At 44.8% G+C, this 16372-nt stretch overlaps 1 protein-coding gene across 1 annotated transcript in view; it reads right to left on the bottom strand.

Moving 5' to 3' along the window:
- Positions 1 to 9488: 9488 nt before the first annotated feature.
- METRNL (meteorin like, glial cell differentiation regulator) overlaps positions 9489 to 16372 on the bottom strand; it is a 28276-nt gene continuing 21392 nt past the window's right edge. The window contains exons 3-4 of the mRNA XM_053376129.1: positions 13401 to 13460; positions 9489 to 10560 (exon numbers count right to left, since the gene is read on the bottom strand). Coding sequence (XP_053232104.1) covers positions 10244 to 10560; positions 13401 to 13460 — 377 coding nt within the window. The 3' untranslated portion in view covers positions 9489 to 10243. The remainder of the gene's footprint in view (positions 10561 to 13400; positions 13461 to 16372) is intronic.

Raw genomic sequence — 16372 nt, 5'->3', positions numbered from 1 at the left:
CGAGAAACCTCTGGAGGACCATACATTCCCCATCTCTGCCTTAGAAGTAAAATATGTCTAACTGCACACTGGACTGGAATGGGGTGGCTGGAATCCTGAACAGCAGTGCTTCATTTTGTTGCAGTTCCCACCAGTTTGTATTAAAATATCCCTTTGCTTAGTGTAGAAGAGAAGTCATAGAATCATAGAGTTGGAAGGGAAGCTGAGGATCATCTAGTCGAACCAGCTGCCCCCCCTATTGTAGGAATATGTTGCTGCCCCATATGGGGATCGAACCTGCAACCTTGGTGTTATCAGTACCACTCTCTAACCAACTGAGCTATCCAGGATCATCCTTCCTGCCTCCACCACTGCTTACATATGCTCTTCCAGTTCTTAACTTCTGGATGATGAACTAAATGTACTTTTTTATAATAATAAAAACCCACCCTACAATTCAAATAAATGGAAATAAAACTGTGCTACAAACCAGTTTGACTTTGTTTGAGTCAGCATTTCCCTAATTAACTGGAGAGGCCTGTTTGGGGAATAGGTTGCTGGAGGTTGGCAAATCCCACCTACCCGTCCAAATCTCCTTGGCACTTTAATTACTACTGTGTCAGCAAACATGACTGCACAGGAAAACTGGTGCTTCTGACTCTTCTAAGTACATGGACATCCCCCAATTCCTGGCTCTGTTCCACTAATACATCACCCTAATGCTGCCTTCTCTATTCAGTGCAGAGTGTTGTGGTTGCACAGCTCTAAATTAAGTTCTAAATATGATATTATTGTCAGTTTGGGGGAGAGTCAGGCTGCATGATGCCCGAGTCCCTTCTAATTCCTTCATCCAGCAAAGGGTTAAAATCTAATGGAGGATCCCATTGTTGAATGGCAAGGGCCACAATGGCCCCTAAGTATGGGTTGTTAGTATAAGAAAGGACATTTCTCTGTGCCAGAGGGCAAATGGGTGGGCCGCCTCCTTCACCTGGCTGAAAGACAAAAGCCAGAGAGTCACATCTGGACTTTTTGTGGTGGGAAGTGAAGTGATGCATAAATAAAAGCTTTCTAGCCTTGTACTTTTTGAGTCTACATGCCCACACACTTGATATTCAGACATATTCAGGGGAACCTCCTGGCCTTGTAGTTTTGATGTGACTCACACTCACACCATCTCCCAGTCTGCCTGATGAAACTGGGTAGCTCCCAGCAAGTCTTGCAAAGCAAAGGGAGAACCAAGTGCCCTGAGGGAGTTGTGTATGTTAATTCTGGAGAAAGGCAGAGATGATATGATAGCCATCTTCAAACATCTCAAGGGCTGTCACATGGTAGATGGAGCAAGCTTGTTTTCTTCTGCTCTGGAGGGTAGGACCTGAACTACTGGCTTCACGCTGCAAGAAAGGAGATTCTGACTAAATATCAAGAAGAACTTCCTGAGGCCAATAGCTGTTTGGCAGTGGAACGGACTCCCTCGGAAGGTGGTGGGCTCTCCTTCCTTGGAGGTTTTTAAGCAGAAGTTGGATGGCCATCTGTCATGGAAGCTTTAGCTGAGATTCCTGCATTGCTAGGGGTTGGACTGGATGACCCTTAGAGTCTCTTCCAACTGTACGATTCTATGATTCACCCATTAGTTTTAGGGCATGTTACATCATTCAATATATTACTCCAACCCTGACCTGCCCAGTAATTAAAGTTACTCCAGGATGGGTGGCGGTGTGTGCTGCGTTATGCAATTGTAACGTCTACTGTTGCAAGTATTTTGCAAGCAGCCTCATCCTTCACTTTTTTTTTCAGCTGTATCTCTTCATTCTTGCTTTTGGAACACTCTTGTGTCTGCATTTAACTGGCAGTGGCTCTCCAGGTTGTGGGACGCGGGTGGCGCTGTGGGTAAAACCTCAGCACCTAGGACTTGCTGATCGCATGGTCGGCGGTTCGAATCCCCGCAGCGGGGTGCGCTCCCGTCGTTCGGTCCCAGCGCCTGCCAACCTAGCAGTTCGAAAGCACCCCCGGGTGCAAGTAGATAAATAGGGACCGCTTACCAGTGGGAAGGTAAACAGCGTTCCATGTGCTGCGCTGGCTCACCAGATGCAGCTTGTCACACTGGCCACGTGACCCGGAAGTGTCTGCGGACAGCACTGGCTCCCGGCCTATAGAGTGAGATGAGCGCACAACCCTAGAGTCTGGCAAGACTGGCCCGTACGGGCAGGGGTACCTTTACCTTTACCTTTACTCCAGGTTGCAGACAGGGTGTCTCTTACAGGCCTACCTGGAGATTCCGCAGGTTGAACCTGGAACCTTCTGAATGAATGTTCCTCCCTCTGCATTTCTGTGCTGGACTTGGAGGATGGGGCTTGTTTGCTTTTAGACTGGCACGGACCCTAATCGGGAGCCACTCACTCACCTGCATGGACTTCCTGGTCACCTTTGGTTGCCAGAAGAGTGTTTCAGAGCCATGGGGTGCTATACTGTTATCTTTATTTTGTAGGGCAGAACATCAAGCCGTGGGCTAAAAAGAGCGACAGTGACACATTCAGCATTTCCCACTAACCTAGGATCCTTCTCACCCGTCAAGAAAGTAATGGGAGGAATTCAATATGTCAGTTGTTCTGTTTGCACAAGTAAACAGCTTCCCAGGCAGAACAAGGCTCCTTCCCTTCCCCCATCTGTTTTGGGCGTTCTCCTGACACACACACCCCAAACCAATTTCAGGGAGCATGGGGGTAGAGAGGAGGCTGATGAGACACATTAGTTGAATCCCCCCCATATATTTATTTTGCTCCAACTGGCTTCTTGCAGCTTCATAAATCTGCCCAAGATGTGTACACAGCCTGTTTGCCTACGCATCTATCTGAATAATGGGACTATTGAGTTGGGAGCTGTTTGATGGGGGATTCCCATGGAACTCAATTGTCTCATTGTACTGACCCCAAACCTAGAACTCCACACTTTACATGTGCACAGAATGCCACAAAGGGATTCTAGATAGATAGATGGCAGGTAGGTAGATAGATGCAACGTGAAGCAAGGGCTCCCCAGTCCCACCTAGCCCCAGCCTTCCAAGATATGCCTATTCACATGTAACCTTATTTACACATGCATTATATGTTAGATATGGCAAACATGATGCCCCAGATGCATCTTTGTCCCCTCTCTCTTTGACTGGAGCAACAACACCTGCTCTAAGAATGTATTCCCACCATGCACACACCAAGTGATGTGAAGAATAATGTTGTCAAGCTGCACCTACGCTCACTTTGCAGACGGGTGCAAAGTTTTTATGCACATCCCATGCCCGTACACAACTGTCTTGTTACCTGGGGCATCCAGCTTTACCAACAACAAGTTAGCTGGAAAACTTGACTTTTGCCTTCCTGTTGTGTTGCAATGATTTCCACCTACATAATTGCTGCTTGTTTGGGTAGCCAGGTACAATGAGATATGCTGACTTGCCTGGCTTGTTTATTTCTCTCATTTGTACCTCATTCTTCCTCCCCGGAGCTCAGGGCCACATATAGACTGAGATCACCTTCGTATTTATCCTCACAACCCTGCGAGGAAATTTAGTTCCTTTCCATTGTTTTTGTGTATTTTACTGTCTCACCTGACGCCCCCTTCTCCACCCGCAACAGGGCAGCGACCTGTGCTGACTCTGCCTAATGGTATACAGTGCCTGATGGAATACAGGTTTTGATTATTCTTTCAAAACATAAACATACAAGATTCCTTAAAAGTCTTGAACCCGGGCACTGGTCAAGCTTAGTATTGCTTAGCTTTACAGATGAAACTTCATGTAGAAGATGCATGGCGTGTTGCTATCTGGGTTGCACAATGGGTTTTTTTTTAGTATATAGGATTATGTTCACACAAAATAATTGTCACAGGATTCCTCACTATTTACCAGATAATGTCAGCTGCTAATAGTTTGAATGGTGCTTTCCCTTCCATTGGAAGGGCATTCCCTTCTGTTGCTGCCCATGGAATGCTGTCCCAGTATCCTAGATGCTGGAATGGTCACTTTTCGGTAGCCTTGTCGCTTATACCTGAAGGAGCGTCTTATACCTGAAGGAGCGTTTCCACCCCCATCGTTCTGCCCAGACACTGAGGTCTAGCGCCAAGGGCCTTCTGGTGGTTCCCTCATTGGCAGAAGCAAAGCTACAGGGAACCAGGCAGAGGGCCTTCTCAGTAGTGGCGCCCTGTGGAACACCCTCCCATCAGATGTCAAAGAGATAAACAACTACCTGACATTCAGAAGACATCTTAAGGCAGCCCTGTTCAGGGAAATTTTTAATGTATGACATATTAGTGTATTTTTGGTCTTTGTGGAAGCCGCCCAGAGTGGCTGGAGAAACCCAACTAGATGGGCGGGGTACAAATTATTATTATTATTATTATTATCATTATTATTATTATTATTATTATTATTATTATTATGTGGCTTTAAGGTAACATTCCCTACATCCACTCAACAAGGTGCCCTTCGGAGTAGACACACACACTCACATACACAGGGCTGCACTTAAGTGCATTAAGCAAGAAATGCTTCTTCTATCACTTAAACTCCATGCCAAGAAAAGATTCAACGTTGCATGTTAAGTTGTATTATAGGCAGTGGCTGTTTATTAAAAAGTTTGCAACCCAGTGAGTTGTTTTCTAATATCTATACACTGGGGAAAGAACATTCACACCACTATGCAAAAGAAACTTCCAGAATTATACTTACTTGCATGACCCAGCTGCCAAATTTGAGAATCTGAGTTTTCCTTGAGGCTGAATTTGTGGTAGAGAATTTACAGGGGCATGTGTGTATTGCAGCTACTGGCAGACAGAGGTTTTGCAGAAGGGGGAATTTTAGCAAGCTACACCTGCTGATTTCCTTCTTCTATGCAACTATTAAAGGTGCAGGAGTCTATTTTGCACCTGGCCATCCTAAGTCTCATTCCTCCAGTGCAAGATTCCTCAAACTCAGCCCTCCAGATGTTTTGAGACTACAATTATCATCCCTGATCACTGATCCTGCTAGCTAGGGATCATAAGAGTTGTAAGCCAAAAACATCTGGGGGGCCGAGTTTGAGGAAGTCTGCTCCAGTGCATTAACAGCAGTCCTTGTGTCTACAGAAAAAGGCGGATGCTGGCAGGACATTACAATGCATGGACCAGAAAAGACAGGCCAGATCAGCACTGCAGGAAAAACAGGTCTCTCACACAAACATGGAGCTCTTAAGCCTACTAGAACCCCATTTGTCTGGCACGTGTCATATTTCTATCTTGTGGAACTGAAGGAAACTTTTTTAAAATGGACATAATAGGTTTTTCTAGACAGAGGTCCAAATACATCTTAAGAAGATCATTCAAGGTACTTGCAGGAAAGCATATCCCTTTTCTAAGCAGGAACTGCAGCAGTTGCAGTGGCAGTACACAAAAACAAACTCATAATGGCAGGCTCCAAACTTTCCTTCAGGGAAATGTTGTTTACCACACCCTTACTCTTCCAGTTCAGGGCGTGCACACACACAAGTAGGCCAGTCCAGACAGCCCACTCATCATCTCCTGCAACATGTTCTCCAGACTTCTAATCAGAGAGCTAATAAACTGAGGAGGCTCTTCTTCTGAAGTTGGATTATGACAGAACAGACGCCATCTTGAATTTATTGTTCCTGGCAAATGGAACTCTCCTTTGATGCTATGCTTCCCAGCGAAGATGTCACCTTTGCCTTTGGGGGATAGTATGCTTGTTTATGAACGACATTGGAAATGTGTTCATCCTACAATCCCTTTATCGCAAATGGGGATCACTTGGGGCAACTTTCCTCAGGCACATTCCCCTTCAGATAGGTAGGCACAGCTCCTTCTCAGTTGTGTACAAGTTCACAACCCCCGCCCCCTCACAATGATGCATTGGTGGGAGCCAAGCTCCACATATATAGGCAGGAGTAAAGTTGTTTTAAACTGTTTTTAATATCATGTTTTAATTGCTGTACCCCACCCTGGAACCTTAAGGGGAAGGGCTTGTAATTATTAATAAATAAAAGTAAAATAATAGTTTTAATAATAATACACATATACTAGAGCTGGTTCACATGATGAGTCAAACTATGGCTTTGTGCAAACATGTAGCCTCCTTGAGAGGGGCTTGAGGCTTTGCTCCACACCTCCCCAGTCCTTTTTCCTGTCGCTTCACTTTGAGCTAAGCCAAAGTTTGGCCTCATACACAGCGGCTCATGGTTAAGCCTTCTCCTCACTAACCACAAGCTGTAGGCAAGGTTTATGTTCAAGGTTTTTTATTGGCTACAGCTTATGGTTAGTGAAAGGGGAGATGTTGTTTGTTTTGATATACCACCCTTCATCCGAATATCTCAGGGCAGTTCACAAAAATAACTACAAGCCCTGGTTTAGACAGCATGTAAAACTAAACCTTGGCTTGACGCAATGTGGTGCAGCTAGGGCCACAGAGGAGGAAACAGCTGGAGGTTCCTCTCTGGAAGCCTGCCCATTTGCACCATGTCGTCAATGAATCATAGCTTGGCTTACCACATTGTGCAAATCTGGTCACAGACAGCCATTTCCCCAATTCTAGCAGCATCACTGCCCCAGCCATTTCTCATTATGAATGCTGCCAGATTCTGAGTCGGAGAAAAGTGCTGCCTATTAACGCTATTGCGTCAAAGTCATTAACTACCATTTTAACCTCAAATGAATGATTTTGGGGGGGTGTATTTTAAACAAAATCCATCAAAATGTTGAAAGGAAAAGTTGCCATTTTGAAAAATTAAGAAAACTCAGGCTCTAAAGCAGTGCTTCCCAAACTTGGGCCTTCAGCTGTTTTTTGGACTACAATTCCCATCATCCTTGACAACTGTTCCCGCTAGCTAGAGATGATGGGAGTTGTAGTCCAAAAAAACAGCCAGAGACCCAAGTCTGGGAAACCCCGTTCTAAAGTGTTACCCTATTTTGAATCTGAGTAAGAATCTAATTCAGCTGTAGTTGTAAGGAAAAGGGGTATTCACAGTGGCCTTTCTTTCACCACCAGTTTAACACTCCCAAATAGGGACTATGACCTCCAAACCATCGTCACTGTCTTTTTAAAAATCAACCCTAGCTGGCCCTTGTTCTAAACAAGTTCTAGACAAGTGAGTGGTAGAGTAACATAGGGACCTTTACAAAGAGCCAGACCATTGGTCCATCTAACTCACCATTTTCAACACTGGCTGGCAGTGGCTTCCCCAGTGTTTCAAACAGAGGACACTCCCGGTCCTACCTGGAGATGCTGGGGTTTGAACCTGAGACCTTCTGCATGCAATGCAGATGCTCTACCACTGAGCTACAGCACCCAGTATTTCCAGGCCATCTTTCATCCAAGTACAAACTGGGCCCAGCCCTGCTGAGTTTCCAAGATCAGACAAGACTGGGCATGTTGGCTATGGCCAACGGCTATGTATGCAGGTAGGAGATATTGCAAATTAGACATCATTCTGCGAAGGACAGGGTGTAGCCTTACTGGCCATCCAGGGTGGCTCATGATCAAGACCATGACAATCCCTCTTTACAAAAATATAATAAGAAAGACAGACGGGCTGTGTATTAAATTACAGTTCAGCCAGTGCCTTCCTTGCACACTCTGTAATTTTAATGTGTGCACCTGCCAGTATTGTAATAATAGGCATGTAGCAATGCATGTCAGCAATTTTTTTTTTAAACTTCCCACACAAAAGAGAACTTGCCGTGTGGCAAAGCACAAGATGTAAGGGAGGATAAAGACCTCAGGGGACGTTGCTGGCAGCAGATACACAGCAGGCCGTGGGGTGTGCAGCGTGGCTGGAGGCAGCAGGCAGGAAGCCAGGCTCCAAACAGGGTTTGCAGGATAAAGGAGGGAGCCAGAATCACTCAGATCACAGAAATGTACTATATGGATGGGCTAGTCTTCTTTGGGAAATGGGTACATAACTGGGAGAGGAGTTCCCTTGTTAAGAGATGCAGAGGAAGGGATTGGGACGACATGGAGGAAAAATTCCTCAAAGGGAATACTTAGTTTTGGTTTTAAACGCAGTGTAAGGTAGTCTCTATGTGAGTAGACTGTATTCAGTTATGGGGTATCAGAGTTTTTAGGAGCTAACCAGGCTGGGATAGTTGGGACAGCAAGCTTGTTGGTTTTTGAATGTCTGACGTAGATTTTTCAATTTCGTTGTTCTGTATGGGACAATGACAATAAAGATTATCGTATTGTATCATAGTAAGCATGAGAGGAGGTTCAAACAACAGCCTAAGTGAGTAAAGGATTCCTCCTCCTGTTATTGTATAGGGGCCAATTAATAACTCCCTTTTAATTTGCATAATTTGCAGAAGGTTGTTATTAAGTCTCTGTTTTTGCTGAATGTTTATTGACTGTTGATTTGCTGCCAGTGTGCGTGTGTGCCACCTTCAGAGACCAGGCGAGTGGGGAGATCTGAAAGGTTCTTGGGAATTAGCTCAGATGAGCTGCAGCAAGCTGCTGCTTCTACTTTTGCAGACTTTGAAGTGGCCACAGAAAACTAGCTGAAACATCTTATTATGTCCCCTAGTTGCAAAGCAGCATCTGGTGAAAAGTGGTCAAACATCCATCCAAGCTGTTCTTCTCTAGCAATACTCATTCAAATGTCCTAATACCGCATTTCACATATAAATGGAACTAAGAATTCAAAGTCATTCCTGGTGATCAGCATCCTGGATTTAATTTAGGAGTGCAACTTTTCAGCCTATAGGATAAGCAGAAGAGAAACGGAGGAATCACGTACCTGCTGAAAGTTATAAAACTGGGAAAGAGCAGAGGTAACAGCTTTACCTGAATAAGTGGTTGTGATAATTCGGACTTTAATATATTTACGTTTCCAATGTTCAAGCAAATTTACACCCCCAGGTAGAATTATTAAAAATGTCATTGGATACATATAGCAAGTTAGGCTGCTCTCTACAATGAACCCTATCTATAAGCTGTCCCCTCCAATGCTTTTGAAATACACTCATGAGTGTTCCAACAAAACGCAAGTTCTGTTTAGGGTGGGACACTTACCAAATCTCTTCTATAGGTCTTTGAGTATTAGAATCTCTGCAGGGCTGTCATAATTAAGGTGGCATTCTTGGCAAATCTTGGGAATGTTATATGGAAGGTAAGGAAACAGCACCCTTGGTTTGCTGAATGGTACAGGGTGCTACCACATTACCCAGAAGCTGTATGCCGGCTTCCTCGGGCAGTAAAGTGAGATGAGCGCCGCAACCCCAGAGTCGTCCACGACTGGACCTAATGGTCAGGGGTCCCTTTACCTTTTACAGGCTGCTACATTTCAATACTGACACTGGAACTTGTACCTAGACAGAAGTCAGTGCAGACATCTGGCACATGTGTGAACATGAAACAAAGGAAGCATGAGGGTTAAGTAGTATTTTTGTCACTTCTCTGATACAGAACAGCACCTTTGCACCTTGAAAAATTTAAAGCAGGGAAGGGAAGAATGTATGGAAGTCACAATAACACTGGCTCAAATCCAGGAACTTTTTATTTCTCTGGAAACAACTCACCAGCCTGAGCAAAAATTGCAGGTGGCAATTGTACATTCTTTTAATTTTTTTTAAAAAAGGAAAGAAAGTGTTTGGTTTCATAAATTTCTGTCATAAGAAACAATTTCAATTATTGTACACCAAGCTTTTTACAAAGCATCCACGTTAAGATGGTTTCACCGGCTTCTACCATGCTGTCATCCTCTTATGCCATGCAACAATGCTACATCTGCTTAACACATTTTAAAACATTAGTATTACAAAGATACAAAGGGTCATCAGTCGACTAGTATTTTTAAGACATGGAGATTGTGACACATTTCCTCTTTCGTCATTTTCCTAAGGAAGTTACAAAAAAAAATAATTTAGTTCACGTGGACAAGATGTGGGATTGCAGTCCAGCCTTGGATCGTTTGGTTCGTACCTCCATTCGTGTAACAGTGCCATTGGCCTCAAGGATTGGCTTCTGTGGTTCTTGTATTTCGTAAGATCATAACAGTTATATGGTACCTCAAGGGTCCTGGACTCCAGCCTCCTGCTTCAGCAGGAGTCACTAGACTTGGACCCTCCCCGATAGATGCTCCTCCAATCACCTCTTAAGGACCTCCAAAAAGGAGAACGTCACTCCTGACATCAGATTGTTCCACTCCAAGTTATTAGTTCCATTTAGATCAGCGCATCTGCAGCAACTAAGAATTAGTTTTGGCCGAGCCCCAAGGGTTCAGGAATGCCATTTTCAGTCTGGGCCAATTTCACATGGATTCAGCCCTTTGTCCTTGGCCTCTTTGTACATCCTTTGGAAGTCTTTGATGCGAGGGGCACAGCCTAACCTGGCCTCCCCAAAGTGCATGTGGCCCATGAAGAGGAAGTCTCCTTCTCCTGGTTTCACCCCACATTGCAGCAGGGTCTTGATCTGTCCTCGCCACCTCCCACTCTCCTCTGCGGGCTTGAAGATCTTGGTCTTCTGCCTGTAGATTCTGTTCACACTCACGTCAATGATGGAATCTTGCTGTTCCTCCTCATTGATTACATTTTGGATGGTACCTCTGACAACTGGGGAGAAAGATTTGGACACATAATTAGGTTGAGGGTTTATGCATGCAAATATATTCACCTAACATTCCGCTTAATATCAGTTGGGTCATGCATAAGGATTATAATTGGGGCAACTGATTCAGCAGCACCCTTGAAGACAATGGATGGTGGCACCACCAGAAAGAGAGGTACAATTCAAGCGATGTTGCCCTCAAAACACATTTCCTTTAGAGCAGAGTTCCCCAAACTTGGGTCTCCATCTGTTTTTGGACTACAGTCCCCATTATCCCTGACCACTGGTCCTGCTAGCTAGGGATGATGGGAGTTGTAGTCCAAAAACAGCTGGAGACCCAAGTATGGGCAACCCTGCTTTAGAGTATTTCTTAGCCTCATTGTATATTCCTGCTCTGAAGTCATAACACCTGCATGACTAGCTTTTTAAATGTTAAATTTACAACAGGCAGCCAGATTTGTCTTTTTTTGAAGTTGTTACTCACAACAAAGTGTTATATCATACTCAAAATTCCTCCTACAGAAAGCACCACCGAATAGGGTTTGCATGCTTAAGGTTATTAAATACACACAGAGAGAGAAGGCCATTTCAGTTGCATTCTATTAATGACCCAGGAACATTTACATTGAATTCTCTGGCACACTGCCAGGGAGAAACACTTGCAGCAAGATGCCACCTGTCTGGGCAGCATTTTCCACCATGGCTAACCTAGATCAATCCCACTGCAATTCCTGGGTGCTGCACCCTCACGCCCCCAGTCAGAATATTGCCCATTCTGTTCACTGTATTTATATCTGCAGCACATGTCCAAGACCCAACATGCCCAGCTGTTTCATTACAACATTTCCTTAACATTCCAAGCGTGGGAAAATTGCTTTAATGCTCTCTAACGATCATTAGGAGGAAAACTGCTACCTCACAAGTCACGTTGGGCAAAGCCACTTGTCTTTTTCAGTGGCGGCATCAGGGTAGGGCAGAAGTCTAGGGTCCCATTCAGCAGGACGAAGAAAAGCCCCCTCCCCAACACGACAGACATACCACCATTTGAAATAAGCAAGGTAAAACACATGGTGGCAGGTGGTGCTGTGGTCTAAACCACTGAGCTTGGGCTTGCCGATCAGAAGGTCGGCGGTTCGAATCCCCGCGACGGGGTGAGCTCCCATTGTTCAGTCCCAGCTCCTGCTAACCTAGCAGTTCGAAAGCACGTCAAAGTGCAAGTAGATAAATAGGTACCGCTCCGGCGGGAAGGTAAACGGTGTTTCCGTGCACTGCTCTGGTTCGCCAGAAGCGGCTTAGTCATGCTGGCCACATGACCCGGAAAAACTGTGTGCGGACAAACGCCGGCTCCCTCAGCCTGTAAAGCGAGATGAGCACCACAACCCCAGAGTCGTTCACGACTGGACTTAACTGTCAGGGGTCCTTTACCTTTACTTTAAAACACATTAGTATCTGAGGCATCAGACACTAAGGGGGGCATAAGATCATTGTGTGCAGACCATTGGGGAAGGCTAGACAGAAAGAGGATACCTTGTAGTAGCTGAACTCAGGGCGTTGGAAATTTTCAAACCTCAAATAGGAACTATTGTATCAGACTCTCTCAGGCAAAATATATTTAGAGCAAAATAAAGCAATTAAGCTTACATATTCTGGCATGCTCTTTTCTTACAAAACTGATCAGAGCCATTTACACCACAGCAATTCATATATAGTGGACACACAGGTTGCGAACGTGATCCGTGCAGGATGCACGTTCGCAACCCGCAGCGGCGCGTCTGCACACACGCGGGTTGCAATTTGGCACTTCTGCACATGCGCAAAGCATGATTTAGCACTTCTGCGCATGTGCGACTGCTGAAACCCGGAAGTAAACCATTCTGGTACTTCCAGGTTTCAGCGAGTCCGTAACCTGAAAAAACGCAACCTGAAGCGTCTGTAACCCGAGGTATGACTGTACACAAATGAGACTATATGGCACAGTTTCAGTGGATAGACACATGAAAGAGATCTGTTTTCTCAGTGGTTCACAGCTCACAGACAGTTCTTTGAATTGGAACTGTTTTAACTTTCAGTTTTTCAAATCTAGTTTCATCGCCCATCATGGACTTCCAGCTTACTGAAAGGTGAGCCCAGTCATAGGGGCCAAATTAAACTGCAATAGTGACATGGCTAGGCGCAACGCCCCCTGACCACCACAGCATTATCCTATTCCATCCTGATGCAGACTGCCCCATCTCATATTCTGCTATTCTTAAAGCACATTGTGGGCTGGCCTCTATGGGGACAAAAAGGACTATGGTGTAGAAAAGGGCCCTACTCCATCCACATCATAAAGGGATAACATGTAAAACTCATCCATTCTTTTCTTTTTTTACCTTCCCCACCCCCCAAAAAGAACCCCAACCCACATTTATATGAAAACAGGCATTTGAGTATTTGGGCTTTTGTTAAGGCTCCGTTTAGGAACATCAAGAGGGCAATTCCTAATGCTTTCCCCTAAAAACCTTTGAACTTCTACCTCTATTATTGCCGCCTGTCCCTCTTTGTCCATCACAGAAAAGAGCTAGCCAAATACAATGACTTTAATTGAAGCTCTTCAGAGCTAAAACCCATAAAAGCCCTTTCCTCCCTTTCCCCCTTTGTGCTTCTGGACACACTTTGTTTACTCCGAAATGGGAAGAAAAGGACTCCCTTGTTTGTTGCAATCCGGAGCTTTCAGTTTGCTCACTGTTTGCTGAGGTCTCTGCGAGCCAAATCCAGCAGGTTGTCACAATGAGGGAGTGGGGAAAGAGGGGTTTGAGAGAGTGATGGTGAAGGAAACAGCAACGGAGAAATCAAATAAACTTACCGAAGTCACTAGTGCAGACAGCCAAGAGGACTTCCGTGTCACTGCAAGGTCGGCAGGGAGCTGAGAAAAACAGAAACGGCATTTCAGTATCTCAAGAACGTGAATGCCACAAAAACCAAAGGATTTTCACTAAACACACACACCCATTAACCTCAAAGGTCATGCTTGATGCACCACTGAAAGCAGCATGCAGGGAGCTCACATCTTTAGCTTGGCAGAAATAATGCCCTATCATTCAGGGGAGGGACCTTTGGCCATATCCACATGATACATTTCAAGAACTCTTACTCCTCTTCAAGAACGCCCTTAACAAACTACAGGTCCCAGGATTATGTTAGGAAAACCACATCTGTTAAAGTGATCTGAGTGTTTGGCATGTGTGGTGTGGATGTGGATGTTTTTCAGCCTGAAGCCTACCTTCCCTTCTTGGAGGGGGGGGGGGATGTGTGTGGATGCTGCAAATATCAAAGGTGGGTGGGGCCAGTGGCAAAAATGGGCATAGCAATAATAATAATAATAATAATAATAATAATAATAATAATAATAATAATATATTATTATTATTATTATTATTATTATTATTATTTACACCCCGCCCATCTGGCTGGGTTTCCCCAGCCACTCTGGGTGGCTTCCACCAAAACACTAAAATACAATAACCTATTAAACATTAAAAGCTTCCCTAAACAGGGCTGCCTTTAGATGTCTTCTAAAAGTTTGGTAGCAACACATCCACCTATGCACAAGAGGTTAGTTTCTACTCACACTCCCCCTCCAGGCAAGTTAAAAGCATCATTAGACTTCAATGACATTTTCCAGCCAGACCAAAACACCTAAGGAAGTTATGAAGCAGGACTGGCGAGAGGCAAGGCTGGAGGAGAGAAGGTGGTATGGGGAGAGATCAGAGGGCCAGATAGACACAGTTGAGGCCCCTGGGTCTGAGGATTCCCCCCCCGCGCGCGCGCGCTTTAAAGACTAGATTTACAGCAGGTTCTTCCCTGCTTCTGAGTTAATTTGGCTATCTGGTTGCAATCATAATCCTATTTTTCTTATCATTAACCTTTATAGGGGTTTATTTCTTCTCTCATACACAACTGTCATCTAAGTGGAAAGTAATGTGGGAGGTGGATGATCCAGGAAGCAGGTGCTACAGCGGGGAAGGTGGTTATTTTTGCCACAGTGTAAAACCATTCAAGTGCCATGCCTACAGTCTTGTTTGTTTTGTTTTGAACGCCTGCCACCTTTTTGGCACTCCTTTGCGAATTTAAACCAAAGTCACTCCCATACCTAACTGCATGGAGTGCAAAGAGAAGAGTTATGCATGGAAAAGTTTGATCAAGACAAGCTGGCAATTCAAGATGGTGTAGGTCTTTTCTATGGCTTAAAACTATGGAAATGCAGAATCTGGGCAGGCCCTCCAGGTTTGTTGGACGGGGCCATTTTCTACTTGTTTTCTCTCCTGTCACAAGGTACAGAAATGCTTCATAATAATCATGGCAGCTGTGTGCCAGAGGTCGGTTCTGGGAGCCTCAGCAAATCACATTCATAAATGTGATTGGCACTTTTTCTGCACAAATCATGATCACGGGGACCAGATCACAAGTAAGAAAGTCACCATCCCTTAGCTACTTGGTGACCTTTGTGATCAAACACAAACACACACTGGGATATAATTTGGAAATTAGAATAGTGCCATGTAAAAAGTCACATAAACAAATCTTCTGTAGTAGGTCTGCTCCAAAACCTCATTGGTCTAAGAAAATACTGATTCAAGTATGTTTCAAGAAACAAAGATTCTTGTGTCATACGTGGCTGAGACAGGAAGATCAAGTGGAGACTCAAGGCCAGATCTGTTACAGCTCCCAAGAACCATGTAGGCTGGAGAGACCCTATTGCAGGGGTAGGCAACCTAAGGCCCGGGGGCCGGATGCGGCCCATTCACCTCAATCCAGCCCATGGACAGTCCGGGAATCAGTGTGTTTTTACATGAGTAGAATGTGTCCTTTTATTTTAAATGCATCTCTGGGTTATTTGTGGGGCATAGGAATTTGTTCATTTTTATTTTCCCCCCAAAATATAGTCTGGCCCACCACATGGTCTGAGGGATGGTGGACCGGCCCACAACTGAAAAGGGTTGCTGACCCCTGCAGTAGAGAGACCCTATTGCTAATCTAATCAAGGGAGGAATGTAGCTGCTCTTTGTACGGGGCCAGCTACTTCTGCCGGGAGAAGGTGGGTGCTGTTAGGAGTGCAGATGTTTCTATAATACCCTATTCAGTTATGGAATTCCTTTTCTCTCAGAGGTCTGCCCTATCTAGCAACATGCTAATTAAATCTACCCGCTAGAGGCCCGGAGACTGGGAAGGGGGTTGGGTGAAGAACACGACCTTCTTTGTCATCCCAACAAGGCACTTGCAACCATCATAAAAGTGAAAACCCTCCTCCTCCAACTGTAGTAAGGATCCAAAATTAAGCTCATTGGTGACTTAAGACAGAACTGAAGCAGTGGAATATTATAGAACCTTTGCCCTCCTCTCATATCACCTGCTATTTAATAACTATATTTTTTCCATTTGAGCAAAAGTGAAGATGTGAATCAGTTGCCCCTCACTCCGCCCCCTTTTTATAGCCACATGAAATGCATTAATGTGCACCCTGCCAGCTCATAGAATCCATCAGTGGCTGCTTCTACAACTTCACTGTATCCTGTGAGTCGCTAGCTAGCACGCTAGTATTCTGTTACTATAGAGAATATCACCCACAACAGCTGAGAAATTCAGGAGGAGCAGCTAACCTGTGACCAGTCATATGTTGTTGGAGTACAACTCCCATCAGCATGGCCAATGGTCAGGGATGAGGGAAGCTGTAATCCAGCAACATCTGGAAAGCTACAGGTTAACCACCCTGGACCTAAGAAGCAGAATATAACACATTCCAGTAAATGTGTTTAGGATCATAATCCTACGGCCTGG

The sequence above is a fragment of the Podarcis raffonei genome, chromosome 2 (assembly GCF_027172205.1).
Source record: "Podarcis raffonei isolate rPodRaf1 chromosome 2, rPodRaf1.pri, whole genome shotgun sequence".
Classification (NCBI taxonomy): domain Eukaryota; kingdom Metazoa; phylum Chordata; class Lepidosauria; order Squamata; family Lacertidae; genus Podarcis; species Podarcis raffonei.
This window is presented reverse-complemented; position numbering and strand designations above follow the sequence as displayed.